The 17,524-nt window shown below is 37.6% G+C and overlaps 1 protein-coding gene across 2 annotated transcripts; it reads left to right on the forward strand.

The window, feature by feature from the left end:
- The first annotated feature begins 625 nt into the window (after positions 1-625).
- LOC127800369 (AP-5 complex subunit mu) lies at positions 626-17,037 on the forward strand. 2 transcript variants are annotated; one of them, XM_052334947.1, is made up of 8 exons: positions 626-789; positions 942-1,094; positions 1,514-1,825; positions 7,220-7,509; positions 7,623-8,518; positions 10,661-10,717; positions 12,387-12,434; positions 16,550-17,037. In XM_052334947.1, exons 1-8 carry the CDS (start codon positions 641-643, stop codon positions 16,625-16,627), a joined length of 1,983 nt encoding a protein of 660 aa, XP_052190907.1. In that variant the 5' UTR covers positions 626-640; the 3' UTR covers positions 16,628-17,037. The 2 variants fall into 2 exon arrangements, with proteins under 2 accessions (XP_052190907.1, XP_052190908.1); XM_052334948.1 differs by lacking the exon at positions 7,220-7,509 and having other exon boundaries at positions 1,514-1,830.
- The last annotated feature ends 487 nt before the right edge of the window (positions 17,038-17,524 follow it).

Genomic DNA, 17,524 nt, shown 5'->3' on the forward strand with positions numbered 1-17,524 from the left:
ATTTTTGTGATAGAAAAAAAAAAAATTATTGGTGAAGTTCAGGATTGAAAAAATATTTTGAAGCCCCGGGTAAAAATTCTTAAGTAGCCCCCTGCTTCTAGTAGTAGTCCTATTCCTCTGCATCTTTCTTCTCATGCAAGTGGCCACTTGATTGGCTATAAATAAGCCTCTTTAGCATTTGAGCGAAGCCTCTTTTCCATGCAACCTAACATAGGATTGTTTTTAGTTGTGTTTTAAATAAATTCATTCGTATTGTACATGATGTGTGATGGTACATAAAATCATGTATTTAATGTAAAATATATATATATATATATATATATTAGGTGCATAACACACAAATGGAAATGGTGCAAAATTTCAAACCCTCTTATGATAAAAAAAATATTTTTAATATAAAGTTCTCATATGAAAATAGAATTATAAGACATTTTAATATTTATTTTATCGAAGATAAATTAAAAGAGAAAATAATTATTTATCTAGAACCCTCTTCGATCAAAACATGAAGGACAAAAGCCACTTTTACTGTGAAAAGTTTCGTTGTTTTTTGTCGAGTGTATTGTCTTTTTGCCATTTCTACTAAATTGTAATCCACAACTAAAAGTTCAAGCGGCGTCGTTTCAATCGCCGACTATCTATGTCTCTCCCCGTCACGACTCTCGACCCCCATCTTTACTCAGAAACGAACTCGGAAACAATGAAAAGTGGCAGAGAAGGTATGGCGGGTGGTTGCAGCATCAGGGCTATGTGGATTCTCAACAATCAGGACATCGTCGTCTTTTCCAGGTTCCACTTCTACGCTTACTTTCAAAATGCGTGCGCGCGCGCACACACACACACATGCATGTGCGCACATCCAAATGACATCCTAGGGTTTCTATTCATACTCTCCCCTTCGCGTGCAATCTGTACAAATATGTTGAATTTGGTAAATGTAGGAGGTTTTCTGTGGTGGAGCGGCGTTGGCGGGCCGCCTGCACGTCCGAGAACGTCAGTGCGGCCGGTGATGCTGATGATGTTAAACACGATGTACTGCCGTTGCTTCCTACTGATTCGGAGTTGGCTGCTGCCTTTTCCGATCGCAAAAAGAGGTATATTGTGCTGCGCTTTTTCTCTATGGCCTTAATTTGTACGGGAACAGTACGATTTAAGTGCATTGTTATTTTTCTACTGCAATCGGTCCGTGATGCCAATTGGAGGGGGATGATTGGCTTATGATCTGTGGATGTGTGTGGCTGGCGCTTGAATTGTTAAATTGTGAGCGTTATGAGTTTATGATGGTGAAGTATTTTTAGCAAGGAGTGGTTCTAGTTCAGGTGGTAAATTGTGTATTGTTTACTCAAAGGAATTTTAGTTTATATATTTATTTATTTCCGCTGGGATGAATTCTGGAGCAAGTTGTTCTGATATCTTCGAGCTTCCATCCTGTGGCCTCTATTTTCCTACATTATTGTTCATCTTGATACGGTTCGTCCCGTTATTATAATTATTAATTTTACTTTGTTTGTAGAGAGGGGTCTGCTCGGGGATTTGGCATACGTATACATCAGTCAGCTGAAGGATCCGATTCATGGGTTGATGATCCAATTACGCGCCATATTTTAGGCCTGTATATCAACAAAGAAGAGGAAGGAGGGAAATATCTGTTGTGGCCATTGATTTTGCACATAAAAAGTCATTTTTGCATCGTTGTATTGCCTCTAGTTGAACCTTTTCATCTAAGAGAATATGCAAGATTAGGTAAACGATCTGATTGTGGAAATGCTGTTGGAACGGATGGCAGTGTATCTTCCTTCCTCCTTGATCTACCATCCATCACAGGGTATGGTAAGTTATACTAAATTACATTTACTAAGCAGAAATTATAGCACAATTTCTTGCAATATGGCCTATTCAACCTTTTTCCAATGCTTCTTAACTTTATATTACATGAATGCTGATTATTTATTTATAATCAACATTCACATATTTTACTTCTTTTGCTCATTTTCTCTGAGTTTTTAAATCTGCAAGGTGGCCTAAGGGATTCCTGTCACTTATACGAGTATTCTACCATATGAATATATTAAAGTTTCTTCCCCCCATTTTCTTTTCTTGTGCCCCTATTTGAAATGTTGTTCTTGTAATTGTTTGATTTGAAATGTTTCCAAAGTCTGAAGCCTTTATCTGATTTTATAGCACTCAAGTTTTTCACACTGCAGATGTCTTACCTCTGTTCTTGATGCAAAATTATTTGGTGTATTGATGTCAATGGAGATTTGGTCAGATTGCACTTTTTTCTCAATATTATATGCATGTTTACAGAATGGGACAAGATGGGATACAACCTTGTAGGTAATGTCCCTGAGAGATGGTATGCTGGGAGATCTACACTATAATTGATTTTTCTCCTACTCTCAGTGAGCATGGTATAAGACTTCTAGCTTTCAGTTGTAACTGTTAACTGAAAGATGCAAGTTTCTTTCAGGAAGTTACAACTGTTCAAAGAGAAGTAAAATGTTTTCCAAAGACATTATTTTTATGCTTTATATATATATATATATATATATATATGTTAATGAGAGAGAGCCTTGGTAGCAATGATAAGGTTACTCTTTTTGTGACTGGAAGGTCACAGGTTTGAATTGTGGGAATAACATGTTTGCAAATGAGCAAGGAGAAGGTTGCATGCCCCCAACCAACAAAGCGGGTGCTTTTGCACTAAGGAAAGCCCTTTTAGTTATATGTATCTTAATATAATTGTGCAAAATTACTTTAAATATAATTGTCATTATTGGAAAATAATCTTGTTATTACATGATATATAACTGTATTTTTATTTTATATAATTTGTTATCAAAATATAATTATACTAAGTGTGTTTTATAATATTTTACTCACGTTACATTGTATACATGTTAATAACATTGGATATAAGTACTTGTAATTATATAATAACAGTTATATTATTCTGTATTGTGCTATAAAGTATGAAACGTAATTGTCATGTTCTTATATTTGTGCTTATAATAAACTATAAAGTACATTTAGTATATTAATATATTTTTTACATATCAAGTGCTGGAAAGCAGTATCTATAAAAGAACAACACATCAAGCTTTAATCCAATGTCAGGAACCTGGACCTGACCCAGGGTTCTTAGGTTTTTTCAGGAAGAAATCGAGAGAGAGAGATCAGAAAGAACAGAAAGAGAGAGAGAGAACAGAATTCTGTTATTTCACAACATAATCTCCCATTCTCCAAGTAGTACCCTATTTATAGGCCTTCTAGCTTTCAGTTGTAACTGTTAACTGAAAGATGCAAGTTTCTTTCAGGCAGTTACAACTGTTCAACTTGTACAGCAGAAAACAACGTACAATACAGTAATTGCAACAAACTGTAATTACTGTTATAACCCTAGGACCTTGACAATCCCCCTCTAAAAGATTTCCTGTCCCCAAGAAATGCCACTATTTCTGCGAGAACCATCCTAATGATCTTTTTTGTGTCTTTTATTCCTGCTTTCGCTATTTGATTCATCCTTCTTAAACCGTTTCTTCGCCTTCTCTTTTTCCTTCCTCTTTTCTTTTTCCTCTCTTTCTTTCTCCTTCTTGACCTTTACCTTTTCTCTCTTACATTCCTTTTCTTTTGCCTTTTCCTGCAAATGTAAGATGTGGTCCTCAAAGATCTCCTTGGAAAAGCTCTCTTCTCCAATTGATCTGTGTTCTGAACTCTCCTCAAAAAGCTGTTTGCTTTCCTCCCAACAGAAGTTCTAGTGATTTCCTTGATGGTTCCTAAAAAATCAGTAAAGTCTTTTGCCAGACGTTGACGCTTTTTAGCTTCTTTTATTCGAGTTTTGTCATCATGATACTGTTTTAACTCTTCAGCAACATCCTCGAATAAATCTTTTGGTGTATAACCAAATGTATTCAGTGCAACAGCCTGATAGGGTGTAGAATCCCTGACCTTCTGTTAGAGTATCTCACAGCTTCTCCACTTAATTTTCTCAACTCAACCAGCTCACTATCTAACCCAAGAACACATTGATAACAGAAAACATAAAGGAATCAACACATTCACACGAAAACAGCAAGATTTATCCTAGTTCGGTCTTGAAATCCAAGACCTACGTCCAGACTGCTAGGCACCACTGAAAATCCACTATCTTGAAACACCCAAGGGATGATTACAACGAGAACTTAATCCCTCCCGCCCATATACACTGAAAGCTATAGGGAAAATAGGGAATACAAGCTAAGAACCAGCCACTCCCAACCTCTCACACTCAAACCCCAAACCAAGACAGTAAACCTGAAGTAATACTTCACGAATTCTGGCGCACTAAGACTCCTCCTACATACCTATCCACGACCCCTATTTATAGGATATAGGGGAGCGGATCACAAGAATTTAAAGATAAAACAACTAACTAACAACCGCCTAACAGAATAACTAATTCAAAAAACGGCTGCCACCTTCTAGAAACAAACCTTCTAGAAGAGCAATTAAATCTAACGCTAAATCAGCAATAAAATATGCAGCAATACAAAGTACATGATTACATTTAATCTAATCTAATACAAATGTTACAACACCTTCATGCAGTAATCACGCCAATGAGTTTTAGCAGTAAGTATTCCGGCAGCAACCTGCTCATCATCTTTCGAAACGCATCTCAATTCTTCCGTTCAGCCCGTTTCAAATGTTCCTTCTGCATCCTCCTCTGCTTCAAGGTCCAGTTGGATTCAACATTTACAGACTCTAACAGTGCTTTAAAAGCATCTTTTGCTTCCTACTTGCTAGCGTACACCAGAGGCTCATCTTCAACAGATTTCTCCTCCAATGGTGTCACATTGACTTTTCCGGAAACTGCCATTCCTTTCTTGGCATCCTGAATTCCCTGATCCAATACAAGTAATTCATCAGCTCCTTGCAAACCAGAGGTATTAGTTAGGATTCCAGCTCCTGCTAGAATCGGTTCTGCAGTGGATCTTGGAGGAAAATCCACTGGTAGGTTGGCCTGAAGCTTCATTGAAAACATATTAAAAAATCCGTCCAGCCTTTGGCCAAAATCTTCCTTGACTCCTTTCTCCAATGTCTGTACAATTTTTCTTGTTACAGCATTTTCTTCTTGGCAGCGACTCACCTCCTCCTGAGTCTTCCGTAAGCCTAGTTCCATTGTATCTAATCTCGCTTCTAATTGCTTCGTGAATGTCTTCTGCCATCTCCATAGTTCAATTCTTCAAAATTTCACTTCTGAAACAGCCTCTAAGAATCACCTGGATCTGAATTTCAGCAACTGAGGATCGGCTGGTAGAAATTTTGCCTCTGAAACAGCCTCCAAGAATTGCCTGGATTTGAATTTCAGCAACCGAGGATCAGCTGCTCTGATACCAAATGTCAGGAACCTGGACCTGACCCAGGGTTTCTTAGGTTTTTTAAGGAAGGAATGGGGGGGGGGGGGGGGGGAGAGAGAGAGAGAGAGAATTGAGAAAGAGAGTGATCAGAAAGAACAGAGAGAGAGAGAGAGAGAGAGAGAGAACAGAATTCTGTTATTTCACAACATAATTGCCCATTCTCCAAGTAGTAGCCTATTTATAGGCCTTCTAGCTTTCAGTTGTAACTGTTAACTGAAAGATGCTAGTTGCTTTCAGGCAGTTACAACTGTTAACTGAAAGTTACAACTTGTACAGCAGAAAACAAAGTACAATACAGTAAGTGAAACAAACTGTAATTACTGTTATAACCCTAGGACCTTGACATCCAACTGTGGGGTCAGTTACATGAATTCTAGCTCACGGGTCATTTCTATCTATGGCCGTATCTTCTATAAAGCCCTTATAACTCATATCAAGCTCTATCTATAAACTAGTCAATAAATTAGTACAATTCTAATTTTCACAACTTATGGACATGCATGCTCCATCAGTGCCTCCCGAGTGGCGATTGTTCGATTCTAGAACAATTGAGAAAACATAAATGGTTGCACAGGCATCTGACATGTACTCTGGAAGCGTCTGATGAAATTGTGACACAATGCTGTCCAATACAATATTCCACCTCTTTTGAAGTGTCTTCTTAGGTTTGTCCTATCTTCCTCTCTATCTGGCAGGGTAGGCTACTGTTCTGAGTTCCACCAGCTTAGTGTCATGACCCAAGGACATAGTTGTAATTAGATAATAGATGAATTTCCTTTAAGTTGTATTGAGAAATTTCCTTTTAGTTGTATGGTAGTTGTAGTGGTTTGTACCTAAAGGACAAATTCCTCCAACTATACTGATTTGAATATTTGGCAGCCCTATTGGGGCTAAACCTAAGCTACCAGATCAGTATACAAGGCTGATCCAATCTCATTCAAGGCATAGAATTTTGAATGAAATCTGATTTCTATCTCTCTCAATTTCCCTCTCTTTCTCTCAGTTCTCCCTAATCTCCCTCTTTGTTTCTGTTCTTCCCTAATTCCCTCCCATTTCTTCTGATCTAACTCCCCCAATTCCTTCCAATTACCTTTTAAAACCTGTCATGAACCCTAGGTCCATGACACTTAGGCATCCAAATCTTTGTTTTTCCTGCAAATAGCTTGGATCTAAATTGGTAGAATGTTCTGTCTATCTTGCTATGTCAAATAAGATTGCAGTTCGTTCAAGTCCTGCATTGTAATTTTCTCTTGGTCCAAACTCAAAGTTGCAAATGAAATAATGAAGAGTATAATATTAATCCTGGGCTCTTATTTTTTGTGTGCGTTGGTTGTCAAAGTTTGACATTATATTTAGTAGTGTGCACCTGGCAAAATGGTTCTGGACTTGTGTGTGTCAACTCATTTTTGAATTCTGAAAGCCCTTATTTATCAGTGTCTGGAAACTCTGGTAAAAACCATATCATTTAATTATTCATGGGTGCTTCAATCTTTTCTATCCACAATTACATGTCTGTGTTTTATATCATTACTCTTCTTAGATTCCAATACACATTGCAATAAATTTAAAAGCAGTCTGTTTGCACAATCACAATGTCTCTTTTTATCTCTCCGAGATTTTTATATTTTCACCTTACTTGAGGACCTCCTCAGATTCTTGCAATCTTTATTCTCTTAGAACTTGATACCGTGCATTGTCTCTCATTGACCTGCATGGTGTATGGTTTACTTTGATCTAGGTTCAGTTAAGTATAACTCACTAGTTTGGTGAATCTTAATGGTGAATGATAGATGCTGACTTATATCTTTTACCATGTATAGGGCCTTCATGGTGTCACGTGCTATAGGGGACATAGTTATGGGGGATGTTTCAGAACCTGAGGTGGTTGTTAGTGCTTCTCCAGTAGGGGGCTTGTTGGATTCTCTGACTGGCAGTATTGGGATATCAGGTATTTCTGCAAGGCCAAAACCTGTAGCAGCACCAGTTGCAGCTTCTGCCACTTTGGGTGCTGCTATAGGTGGGGCCGTTGCATCAGATTCTCCAAAGATTGGTTCAAGGTCACTGGACAAAGATGCACTTCGAACTTTTATTAGTAGCTCAATGCCTTTTGGTTGGTACTCTTTATTATGGTATTTCCCATCTTGGATTTCTTATAGATTTGCTTATTAATCAACTCATGTTCATCTAATTGTTATCTCATACATTCTTGTCCACCGTATACAGGTACACCCTTGGATCTCAGCTATTCCAATATTTCTGCTATCAAGCTTTATGGCTTTGCTTCCTCGGATTTGCCCCCAGCAGACAGAAAGCAGCCTGCATGGAAACCATATCTCTATAAAGGGAAGCAGAGAATTATTTTCACCATTCACGAGGCAGTTCATGCTGCAATGTATGACCGGGATGATCTCCCTGATACTCTATCGATTTTTGGTCAAGTGAATTGTCGGGCAGAATTAGAAGGATTGCCTGATGTTTCTTTCCCCATGACTGGGTTGGACATGGCTCGCATTGAGGTTTTATCATTTCATCCTTGTGCCCAAGTTCCTGAACCAAGATTAGATAAGCAGGTTGTGGTGTTTTCACCACCTCTAGGTAATTTTGTTTTGATGCGTTACCTCTCATCTCGTGGCATTGGGCCTCCAGTGAAAGGATTTTATCAGTTGTCAATGGTCTCAGAAAATGAAGGGGCCTTTTTATTTAAGTTACGCTTGATGGATGGTTATAAATCTCCTCTAACAATGGAGTTCTGCACCGTGACCATGCCTTTTCCTAGGAGAAGGGTGATTTCATTTGATGGAACACCTTCTATTGGAACAATTTCAATGTCTGATTACTTGGTCGAGTGGAAAATTATAGCAAGTGGAAGGGGAATTGTGGGGAAAAGCATTGAGGCAACTTTCTCGGGAACAGTTAAATTTGCGGCATGGCAAACACAGAAGTTGCTTTCCTCTGGTTCTGTCTTGGGTAGTGTAGCTGATGAAGATAGTGATACAGAAACAGAGACCACTAATAATGTGGTAAATGTGGAGGATTTTTTAATGGAAAAAATGAACAAAGACCTCCCACCAGTTGACCTTGAGGAGCCATTTTGCTGGCAGGCATACGATTATGCTAAGGTATTTTTGCTCTATTTTCCAGCTTTTAGCTGGATTTATCTCAAAGTTTTTGGAAGCTTCTAGACTTATTCTGTTTGTTTGGTGTCCTGGTGTTATTAGTTGACTCTTTTATGCTTTATCATTGTCTTTTTACCATTAATAGGGAAATTTTCTCACAATTATCCCTTTCCTTCACATATGTTCAAAAAAGAGATCTAGTTATGCCTTGTCAATGGCTCTTACTATTTTGGTTTTTAGAAGAGTTTTCTTCTTGATGACCAGAAATCTGACATACACTTCAGGATGCGTTGATGCAACAAGCCTTCTCTAACAGCCTTGTATATTTTGCTTAAAATGGAAAAACAAATGAAAATTAGGAAACAGATAATGTTATTAACAGCTGAAAAATGTTGAAGGAGAATGTTTTTTTGGAAAATAAATCTGAAAGGAGAAAACTAATGATAGCAGGTTGAAATTATGGTGTTACAAACTATGAATGCTTGAAGTTTAAATACTCTTTAGGTTCCACATGGTCATTCTTGCAACTGAAAGAAAGGGGTTAAAATATGGTTATCCTTGATATTTTTTGTTAAGGTTGCTCTTATTTATTTATTTTTTGCAGTAGGTGATCAGCTTGCTCTTTTTAAAGATTTGATAATGATTTCATCAATACAATAAACTTGTCTCTTAATAGTCATGAAATCTCTACAATTCCGCTCCTTCCAGATGAACTGCATAATACAAAAAAGGAAGGGTAAATTCCACCCAGACTCCCTTTGGTTTGGGCTACTTTCATGCAGACTCCCTATGGTCTACTTTTAGTATTTAAGGCCTCTCTCTCTCTCTCTCTCTCTCTCTCTCCCCAAAGATCTTTGCTTCATTAAGTTAAAAGCCCCCATCGGGTTCCTATGGTTCTACTTTTGGTATTTCGGGCCCCTATGAGTTACTTTAGTTCTTCATAAGTCAAATCCAAACATCAAAGACTTATGGCTATTGACTTAATGGGTCTTTGAAAAGCAAAAAAGTAAACCATGGGTGCGTGTGTCAAAATGCCATCTAGGTGCATTTAAGCCTCCTATTAGGGTAGCTTGGGCACAATGCACAAAACCACCAATCTGAACACCAAAAGAATATAACAAAAGGCACTGCGTATGAAAGACTTATGTTCAATTACCCTAATAGGAGGCTTAAATGCACCTATTAGGCTTAAAAGACGAAATATCACAGGTCCTGTGAGGAAAGAACTTTTTTTGTGCTAAGTGTTTTTTTTTTTTTTTTTTGGTTTAATACTGAACAAGTTTAATACTGAACAAATTATAGTATGACAGCTTTAGAGCCCCACCCCCAGGGGGAGAGCGGCGGCTGCAACCCCCACGGCAAGAGAGAAAAGAAAAGAAAGAAAGAGACCAAAAGAGAGGAGAAAAAAAAAAAAAAGAACAATAATGGTCATTAATCCCATCTCTATAAGATATTGTCACAACCCAAGAGCATAGTAGTAATTAGATAATTGATGAATTTCTTTTTAGTTGTATTGTAGTTGTAGTGGTTTGTACCTAAAAGGCAACTGTCTTTAGCTGTACTTGATTTGAATATTTGGCAGCCCCATTGGCACTAAACCTTAGCTACCCGGATCAGTATATAAGGTTGATCCAATCTAATTCAAGACACACAAGAATATTATCGAATGAAATCTGATTTCAATTTCTCTCAATTTCCCTCTCTTTCTCTCAATTTCCCTCTCTTTCTCTCAGTTCTCCCTAATCTCTCTCATTATTTCTGTTCTTCCCAAATTCCCTCCCATTCCTTCTGATCTATCTCCCCCAATTCCTTCCAATTATCTCTTAAAGCCTAGGTTGAACCCTAGAAACATGACAGATGTGTAGAAAGAACTGAAAAGAAAATGAGTTTGTATGCAATTTACTCTGCAAAATGAGAGTAATGATATTGAACAAGTTGATCATACCACATTTTAGCATTTGTTATGTTGAAGAATTATTTATGGGAATTGGTTAGAACTTTTCATTGGATCTTTTCAATAATTTCTTTACTTATAAACAAAATTGAAAAAAAAGAAAAGAAAAGATAAAGATAAGTTGCACTGCAGTTTAGCCTGTGGTATTGAAGAATCAACTTTTCCTGAAACTGTTTTATACACGAATGCAGGTATCTTTCAAGATTGTAGGGGCATCATTATCTGGAATGTCGATTGATCCTAAATCTGTAAGTACTTGAGGACCACATGTATTTTTCTATTTTAGGGCTTTTGCATGCTGTTAAATCCCATCTGAGGCTCCTTTCTTTAATATGGCAGTCATTTATTCATATTCTAGATACTGTGAAAAATGTTCTCTAATGCAGTTCTTTTTTTTTTTTTTTGGGGGGGGGGGGGGGGGTCTCTGTTACAAAGCTCTTTAGCAACTATTCTGTGATTGTTTTTTATGATACATGCCTTAGGTTTTAGGAATAGGCATCTTTCAGTAGCAGAATTTGGGTGAGCAGTACAGAGATGCTTAAATAAGAGGAGTTGAGCTAAGCCATCTGGGAAGTTATGAAAGCCACTAGGGTGTTCAGAATACTTAGAGAGAGGAGGAAACCAAATCTCTAGTCTTTCGATGGACTTTTGTATTTTATGGTCTGAAATGACAATAGTAAAAGCATGACAGATAGTAAGGTTATGGATAAGGATATATGGTGTTAGTCTTAGAGACGGGGGTTAAGATGAGATCTGGATCCTTTTCCCACAGACACTTCGTATGGGCTCAAGGAAATTTGTTCTGCCTGCTTCCTTGAGCGCTGGTGGTAGGGACAGGTAGCGTCATATCTTAGGGATCAGATGAAACAAATAGCAATGAGGTCTCCTATCTACTCACGCTGGTCCAGCCTTTTGACAGTCTTCCAATGTTTAGACCCACATATGCCATTGAGTGGTCCAAGTATCATCTCTGCAGGTTGCTAAGAAGCTTTATAGGGAGAACATATTTTGTCTTTGTAGTACTTTCTCGCTCCATGATTGGTGAAAGTAGAAGAGAATTGATGATTTGACAAGATCTTATAAGGCTTTAATCCAGAAATCCTAGGTATCCTGGGTTGAGGCAAGATGTCCTTTGGGCTCTACCTAAGACCCGGGTATTCCAGGTACGATGCTCTAGGTGACTCGTCAAAGAGGTACATTTGTGAAGATGCTGTTTGGGGAGAATTGACGAGGGAGTCTGCCAAGGACACTGATTCTGAAGTGCTAGCAAGGATCTAGCTCGGTTCAAGCTAACGGTTGCCATTCTTCCTGACTAAGGTGGGCCCTCTCAAGAACAGACTTGAAAGTGAGTGACTTATGAATCACCTCACTAGAATAACCCATCGCATGACATGTAGGTTGTAGGTAAAATAATAGGAGATTGGCACTACACCTGGAGGATTTGTGCCATATCTGGAGAGAACTATCATTCCACTTGGAGTTTCCCTGTTTCTCCCTTTGGCACTCTATTACATTTTCTAGCAGCCCCTTTTGAGCTGAAGAGCTTCTAATCTAACTTGGTCATGTAAGTTAGCAGTCTGTCAACCAAGAAAGTGATAGCTGGGAAGAATCATCAATACAAGATGGTGGTTCATTCTTGCATGTGTGTGTGTGTGTGTGTGTGTGTGTGTGTGAAAGAGAGAGAGAGAAAGGGGGGGTGGGGGAGTTCTTTCCCTGGTGTGATTCTTTTTTTTTTCTTTCCCTAGTGTGATTCTTTCTTGTACTTTTGTTAGTGAGCTCTTAGCATCTGCTCAAGATCTTGGGTTGATACCACTCCATATGAAAGCTTCCATTACTAGCTTTGTGATGTCATTTCATATTAGAACTGTTTAATTTATGTCAGCTTGCATGCTTTGCTGAAGTCTGTGCTCTGTGCAGGTGACCATCTTTCCATCTGTTAAAGCACCTGTGGAGTTTTCAACTCAGGTAATATTTATCTTCAGTTATTCTTCCAAAAGGAGCCTGTCAATGAGTTGTTGCACCTGGGTTTTGTTATAGACAGTAAACCCCCTATATAATTAATATCTAGAGATGAATAAGCTAGCTCTAATTTCCACATTCTTAAAAATTTGATAATTCTGAACACTTTGCTTACAGCTTTTCTGGGATATTACATATTTTTTGCTTGATGGGATATTGCATATTTGATTAAATAAAATTTTACCTTGTAAATACATGCATGTAATGTAAAAATATAAACATCTTGATAGGAAATTCTAATTTTGATTTATTTTAATTTTGATTTGAGTTATGTTTTAAATCTTTAACTTTTATATTAGAAAATTTGTTTGGATAACTGTTTCCAAAATATAACAATTAAAATTTATAGTACTGGGAAGCTGGATGTTGTGGAGGTAGAGCATGGCTGAAGTACAAGAAGATCAACACTGTGGAAGAGGTTGCCGAGGAGTTGTGAGGGTTGTCCTCAAGGAGTTGTAAGGAGTCATCCCGGGGAAGTTTCCCGTCTGGGAGAAAAGGGGCTTTTGTCTAGGAGAAGATCTTGTGAAGGGAAGAGGTGCTTTTGCAAGACTAAAACACTGTTAGAAGGCATGAGGGGCAGTGTCCCACGCAAGCTCTCCAATACTTAAGTCTCTCCTCATTTATAAGAAACAGGTTAATGACAAGCAGATTAGGAGAAGAATATATTTATGGTGAGGATTTAATTTAGGATCTCAGGTTTAGGATTAGAATCAGCATCCTCTAAATGAAGGACATAAACCCCTATTTATACCCCAGAGTGAGGGGACAAGGACAGGTGGCTGGACACATGTCACAATCTCCTTGACCATGCATGGGAGTGAATTAGTCCTGTTGGTTAAGCATGGATTAGGCATAATTGCTTGTCAAGGCATATGTAATGTCATACCGGAGAAAACTGCAGGAGGTGGACTTGGCATGGGTTGTGCAGGGCAAGTCTCGCATGTGGAGTTGTGCAGGACAGTGACCTGCATCCGGAGCAATGTCCCGCACATGCTATTGGGCAGGATAAAGCCATGCTGTTGTCCAGGGCAGTGTCCCACACTCATCATTGTGCGGCACAGTGCCCTGTGTATGCACTGTCCAGGACAGTGTCCCTCACATGAGGTTGTGTGGGACAGGGTCCTGCACGCGAGATTGTGCGGGACAGTGTCCCGTGTTTGCACTGTCTGGGACAGTGTCCTGTACGCGTTCATGTCTTAAATATGTATACCCAGGTGGTGATTAACCGAAGGCACAACAATAACTCTAACTTGAAATTTTATCTTTTTTTAGTTAAAACATCAACCTATAAATAGGCATTAGTGATGTAATAAAATTGTTGAGATTATTGAATTGAAGTACACTATTGAAATAATCTCCTTATGAAAGTTCTCTCTCCTCTCTTAACTCTATTGAGACTCCCCTTCTCTAATTCTTCCCCTCTCCGATTTCTTCTCCTCCCTCTCTATTAGATTCTCTTCCTTTCTTTCCACAATTTTCTGTAAATCCTTGCTGTCCCATGTCACATGTTTGGATATTGGAAGAAAACTTTGGTTACTACAAATTGCTAATAGAAACCAAAGCTTAATGTTCAACTTTGAGATGATCCTATGGGAATGGAATTTTATTTATTATTTATTTTAAGAGAATGGTTTAGAAGTTCAGCTGATGTTGAGAATATATGAATTGACAGCGGTTTTAATTGTTAGTTGTCACTTTACAAAATGGTACTGGATGTGTACTCTTCAATATGAACATCCAAATACATTCGTAGTGGACACACTTTTAGACAATTAAATACACAAGTTAAATAATACCACTTATATTGCAGGATAGATTAGGGACTTGGTCTAATGCTGCATATAATTTGGTTTGTGGTAGGTTCTGTTGTGAAGCAAAACTTCTAAGGTTTGTTTAGAAAGAAAGCTGGTGCTTGTTGGTCATTTATGCGACTAGGAAATTGAGAAGAAGAAGATGAGAGAGAGAGAGAGAGAGAGAGAGAATCACTTGTATTCAAATAAGTCAAAAGCATGAATTTTCTGAATACATCATGGGCCTATTTTTAGGCAAAATCCAAGATCCTAACTATAATTTAATTATGAAATCCTATCCTAACTATAAGAAAAGATAAGACTAACTAAAACAAATATAACTTTAAAACCTGAACAAAAGATAAAATAAAACAAGATAAATAACATTAAATCAACTTATCCTATCAAACATTACAATCCTTATTTCTCATCAGTCATGGACTTGCCTTTGCGGATGGAATTACAGCTAAAATTATCTCAACTCCAAAAATCACATAGTTCCAGGATTATTAGAATTTGATGTTGTTAGAGGCTTGGATTGCAGCACTTTGTTTGATTGATTAAATTGAAGATGCTGAGTTAGATTTTAGATTGATTTATAGAGTTTTTTTTTTTTTTCTTCTGTTAGGTGATTTATAAAGAGTTTCACTGATGAGAACTGGACTGTATTTTTGCCAACCGTATCCCAACAGGAATTTATAGACCAGGAAAGGAGCAGAAAAGTCTAGGAATAAGTTCCTTCATGCTATGTTTGGAACTAGGATTTGTGGAAGGAAAAGAAAAAGAAAGGAAAGGAAAATTTTCGTTGCTTCTTTCTTTTTTCTTTTTACTACAAAAACAACTGTAAGCTCTAATCCCATTAGGTAGGGTCAGCTACATGATTCTTGACTTTCAGCCACCTCTATCTATATGACCATATCCTCTATAAGGGCATTAAATTCGATGTTACGCACAAGGATTTCCTACAAAGGACTCTTTGCTACGAACTTCCTTCCTTTCATCCATTTACCTTATATGTGCATTTTTTGGTTTTCTTTTAATATGTTCAAACTATTTTAGTTGTGATTCTCCCATCTTATTTTTGATAAATGTAATTAGCATTATCAATAACTTGTAAAATGGTAAAATAACATTACACAAGAAACTGTTCAACCTGTAAGAACACTAAATAAGATCCAAATTAACTCTCAACATGATTTTATAATGTTGAAGGGTATCTTTAAATGAATTATCAGATTTGTCCATTTGGTCATTCCATCATATATATCAACTTCATAAGTACCTACTCTTGTAGGGCTTCTCAACCAAAGAGATGTTTGAGAGAACATTATCAAATATATTTTGATTTGAATCCCGTTCTCCTCATACTTCATGCACACACACAAACAAAAATAATTAAGCAAACATATAAACAGATAAAGAAAAGTTAACATTTCTCATCTTGATTATGTGTACGGCATAGAACTTCTGTGGTTTTTAGCTGAAAGTTTTTCTTCCATGGACTCTTGTTCCCTTTCTTTCTAGTGCACAGTCTCTATATTTCTATGATCATTTTTATGCCTTTTTGGCTACCAATATATCTAGTCCTAGTTGTATTGAGTGAATTTTATTTTGTCAGAGTCCCCATATTCCCTGATTCTTCACACCCTTCTAGAAATTTAACCATTTGCTTAACTTACCAATGCGAGTACATGATTAGCACATGCTTAGTGATTTCCCTTTGGGTTTTAGAAATCACAGATTTTCTCCGCCTGCTTACTATTGGAACCATGATTTCTAACTGCCAAACCCTTATATGTCCCACAGCCGTGTTCACACAGAGCACGGAGGATCTCTTCAAGCTTCTCTTGGTATCAGAAGCTTGCTGATGCCTCGTGATCTTTTTGCCATTGCATGTGCTAAAAGATTATATTCTCTTGATACCAGGGCAGACAGGTTTTTTCCAGAATAGGAAAACTGATTCAGGGTTCATCATAAAGGCGATATTTTGGCATCCAACAGTAGTAGCACCAGTGCATTGCTCTTGTATTTGGTGGTAAACATGGTCACATGGATTCAAGTGAGTCGTGTCATGTTGCCATAGGTCTGAACCGCTGATTAACTGCCACGCACACAAAATGGCTGGTTTATGTGAATTTTTTGCCACAAATAATCCTCTAATAATATTTGAGTGTCTCCTTTTGATTTGTCCGGAATCAAATTGCAGATTTTGGTGGGGTAAAATATAATTGACAGCAGATTCCATTTTTACTTTTTGGTTTCTTTGAACAGGTTACTTCTGGAGATTATATACTGTGGAATACCTTGGGGAAATGTCCGTCTGCTGCCACACCCACACCAGAACAGTAAGGGAAGTATACGAAACAGTCTAATCTGCTGAAGCCCAGATGCTTCGGCTGCCTAATCGACTCATCTATGCTGTTCTCAAATATTTCTCGGTTGGGCCCCGGAGGATTGCGCTATCTTGGCTCATTACTCCAATCATTATTATCAGCTTGAATTTAGTTTTGCAGAGGAAGTCTTGGAAAAAAAAAAAAAAAAAGATGTAATAAATGTCCCCTCTTCTTTTGTTGGAATAAGATTGCTTTGAGATCCGTTTGATGTTTAATTTGCTCATAAAAATAATCTACACGCAGCTTTTGGCCTACTTGACATGGGGTTGGTGTCGATTGTATTTGGTGGAAGATCAACTATGTTAAAAGCTTAAATGCTTTTGAAGCAAATGTGATGAGCCCTTATTGCGATTCATTTTTTTAAAATTCCTAGTTGGTTGTGAAGAAAAATGGAAGAAATTTGGGAATTGCCAAAACTTAAACACTCTTTTTCGTTTCTTGGATTCAATCTTTCTTAGTGGATCCAAGTTTCAAAAAAGATTTGACAATTATTTAAGTGCCTCTCTCAATTACATGTAGGATGTCCCCAAGTTAATAAAATTGAGAAATGTCATCAAAAGGATTAAACAAAACCACAAACTAATCATCCTAGTCTTTTGCAAGCTGATTTGCAGTGCACAGTGCACAATAATTTGCATCTTCCAGCTCCTAGAATAAGATTTGTCATAATTAAGCCCATAAGCATTTCATGCAAACCCTAATTTGAAAATATTGTTGTCTCGATTCTATTCCATGGGTTAATCGATGGATAAGATCGGATTTGACACCTAAGACTGTTGGGATAATCTAAGCTTATAATGCCTTTCTTGCAACAAATCTAGTGGTGGTCAGGGAGGGGGGTGTGCATAATGAG

Source organism: Diospyros lotus, chromosome 4 (genome assembly GCF_014633365.1).
Source record: "Diospyros lotus cultivar Yz01 chromosome 4, ASM1463336v1, whole genome shotgun sequence".
NCBI classification, from domain to species: Eukaryota; Viridiplantae; Streptophyta; class Magnoliopsida; order Ericales; family Ebenaceae; genus Diospyros; species Diospyros lotus.

Bases quoted from the DNA above. Each gene is read 5' to 3' on its own strand.
- LOC127800369 (XM_052334947.1), top strand. From the start codon at position 641: ATGTCTCTCCCCGTCACGACTCTCGACCCCCATCTTTACTCAGAAACG. The intron at 790-941 runs GTTCCACTTCTA...TGGTAAATGTAG, and splicing joins GACATCGTCGTCTTTTCCAG to GAGGTTTTCTGTGGTGGAGC. The intron at 1,826-7,219 runs GTATGGTAAGTT...TACCATGTATAG, and splicing joins GATCTACCATCCATCACAGG to GGCCTTCATGGTGTCACGTG.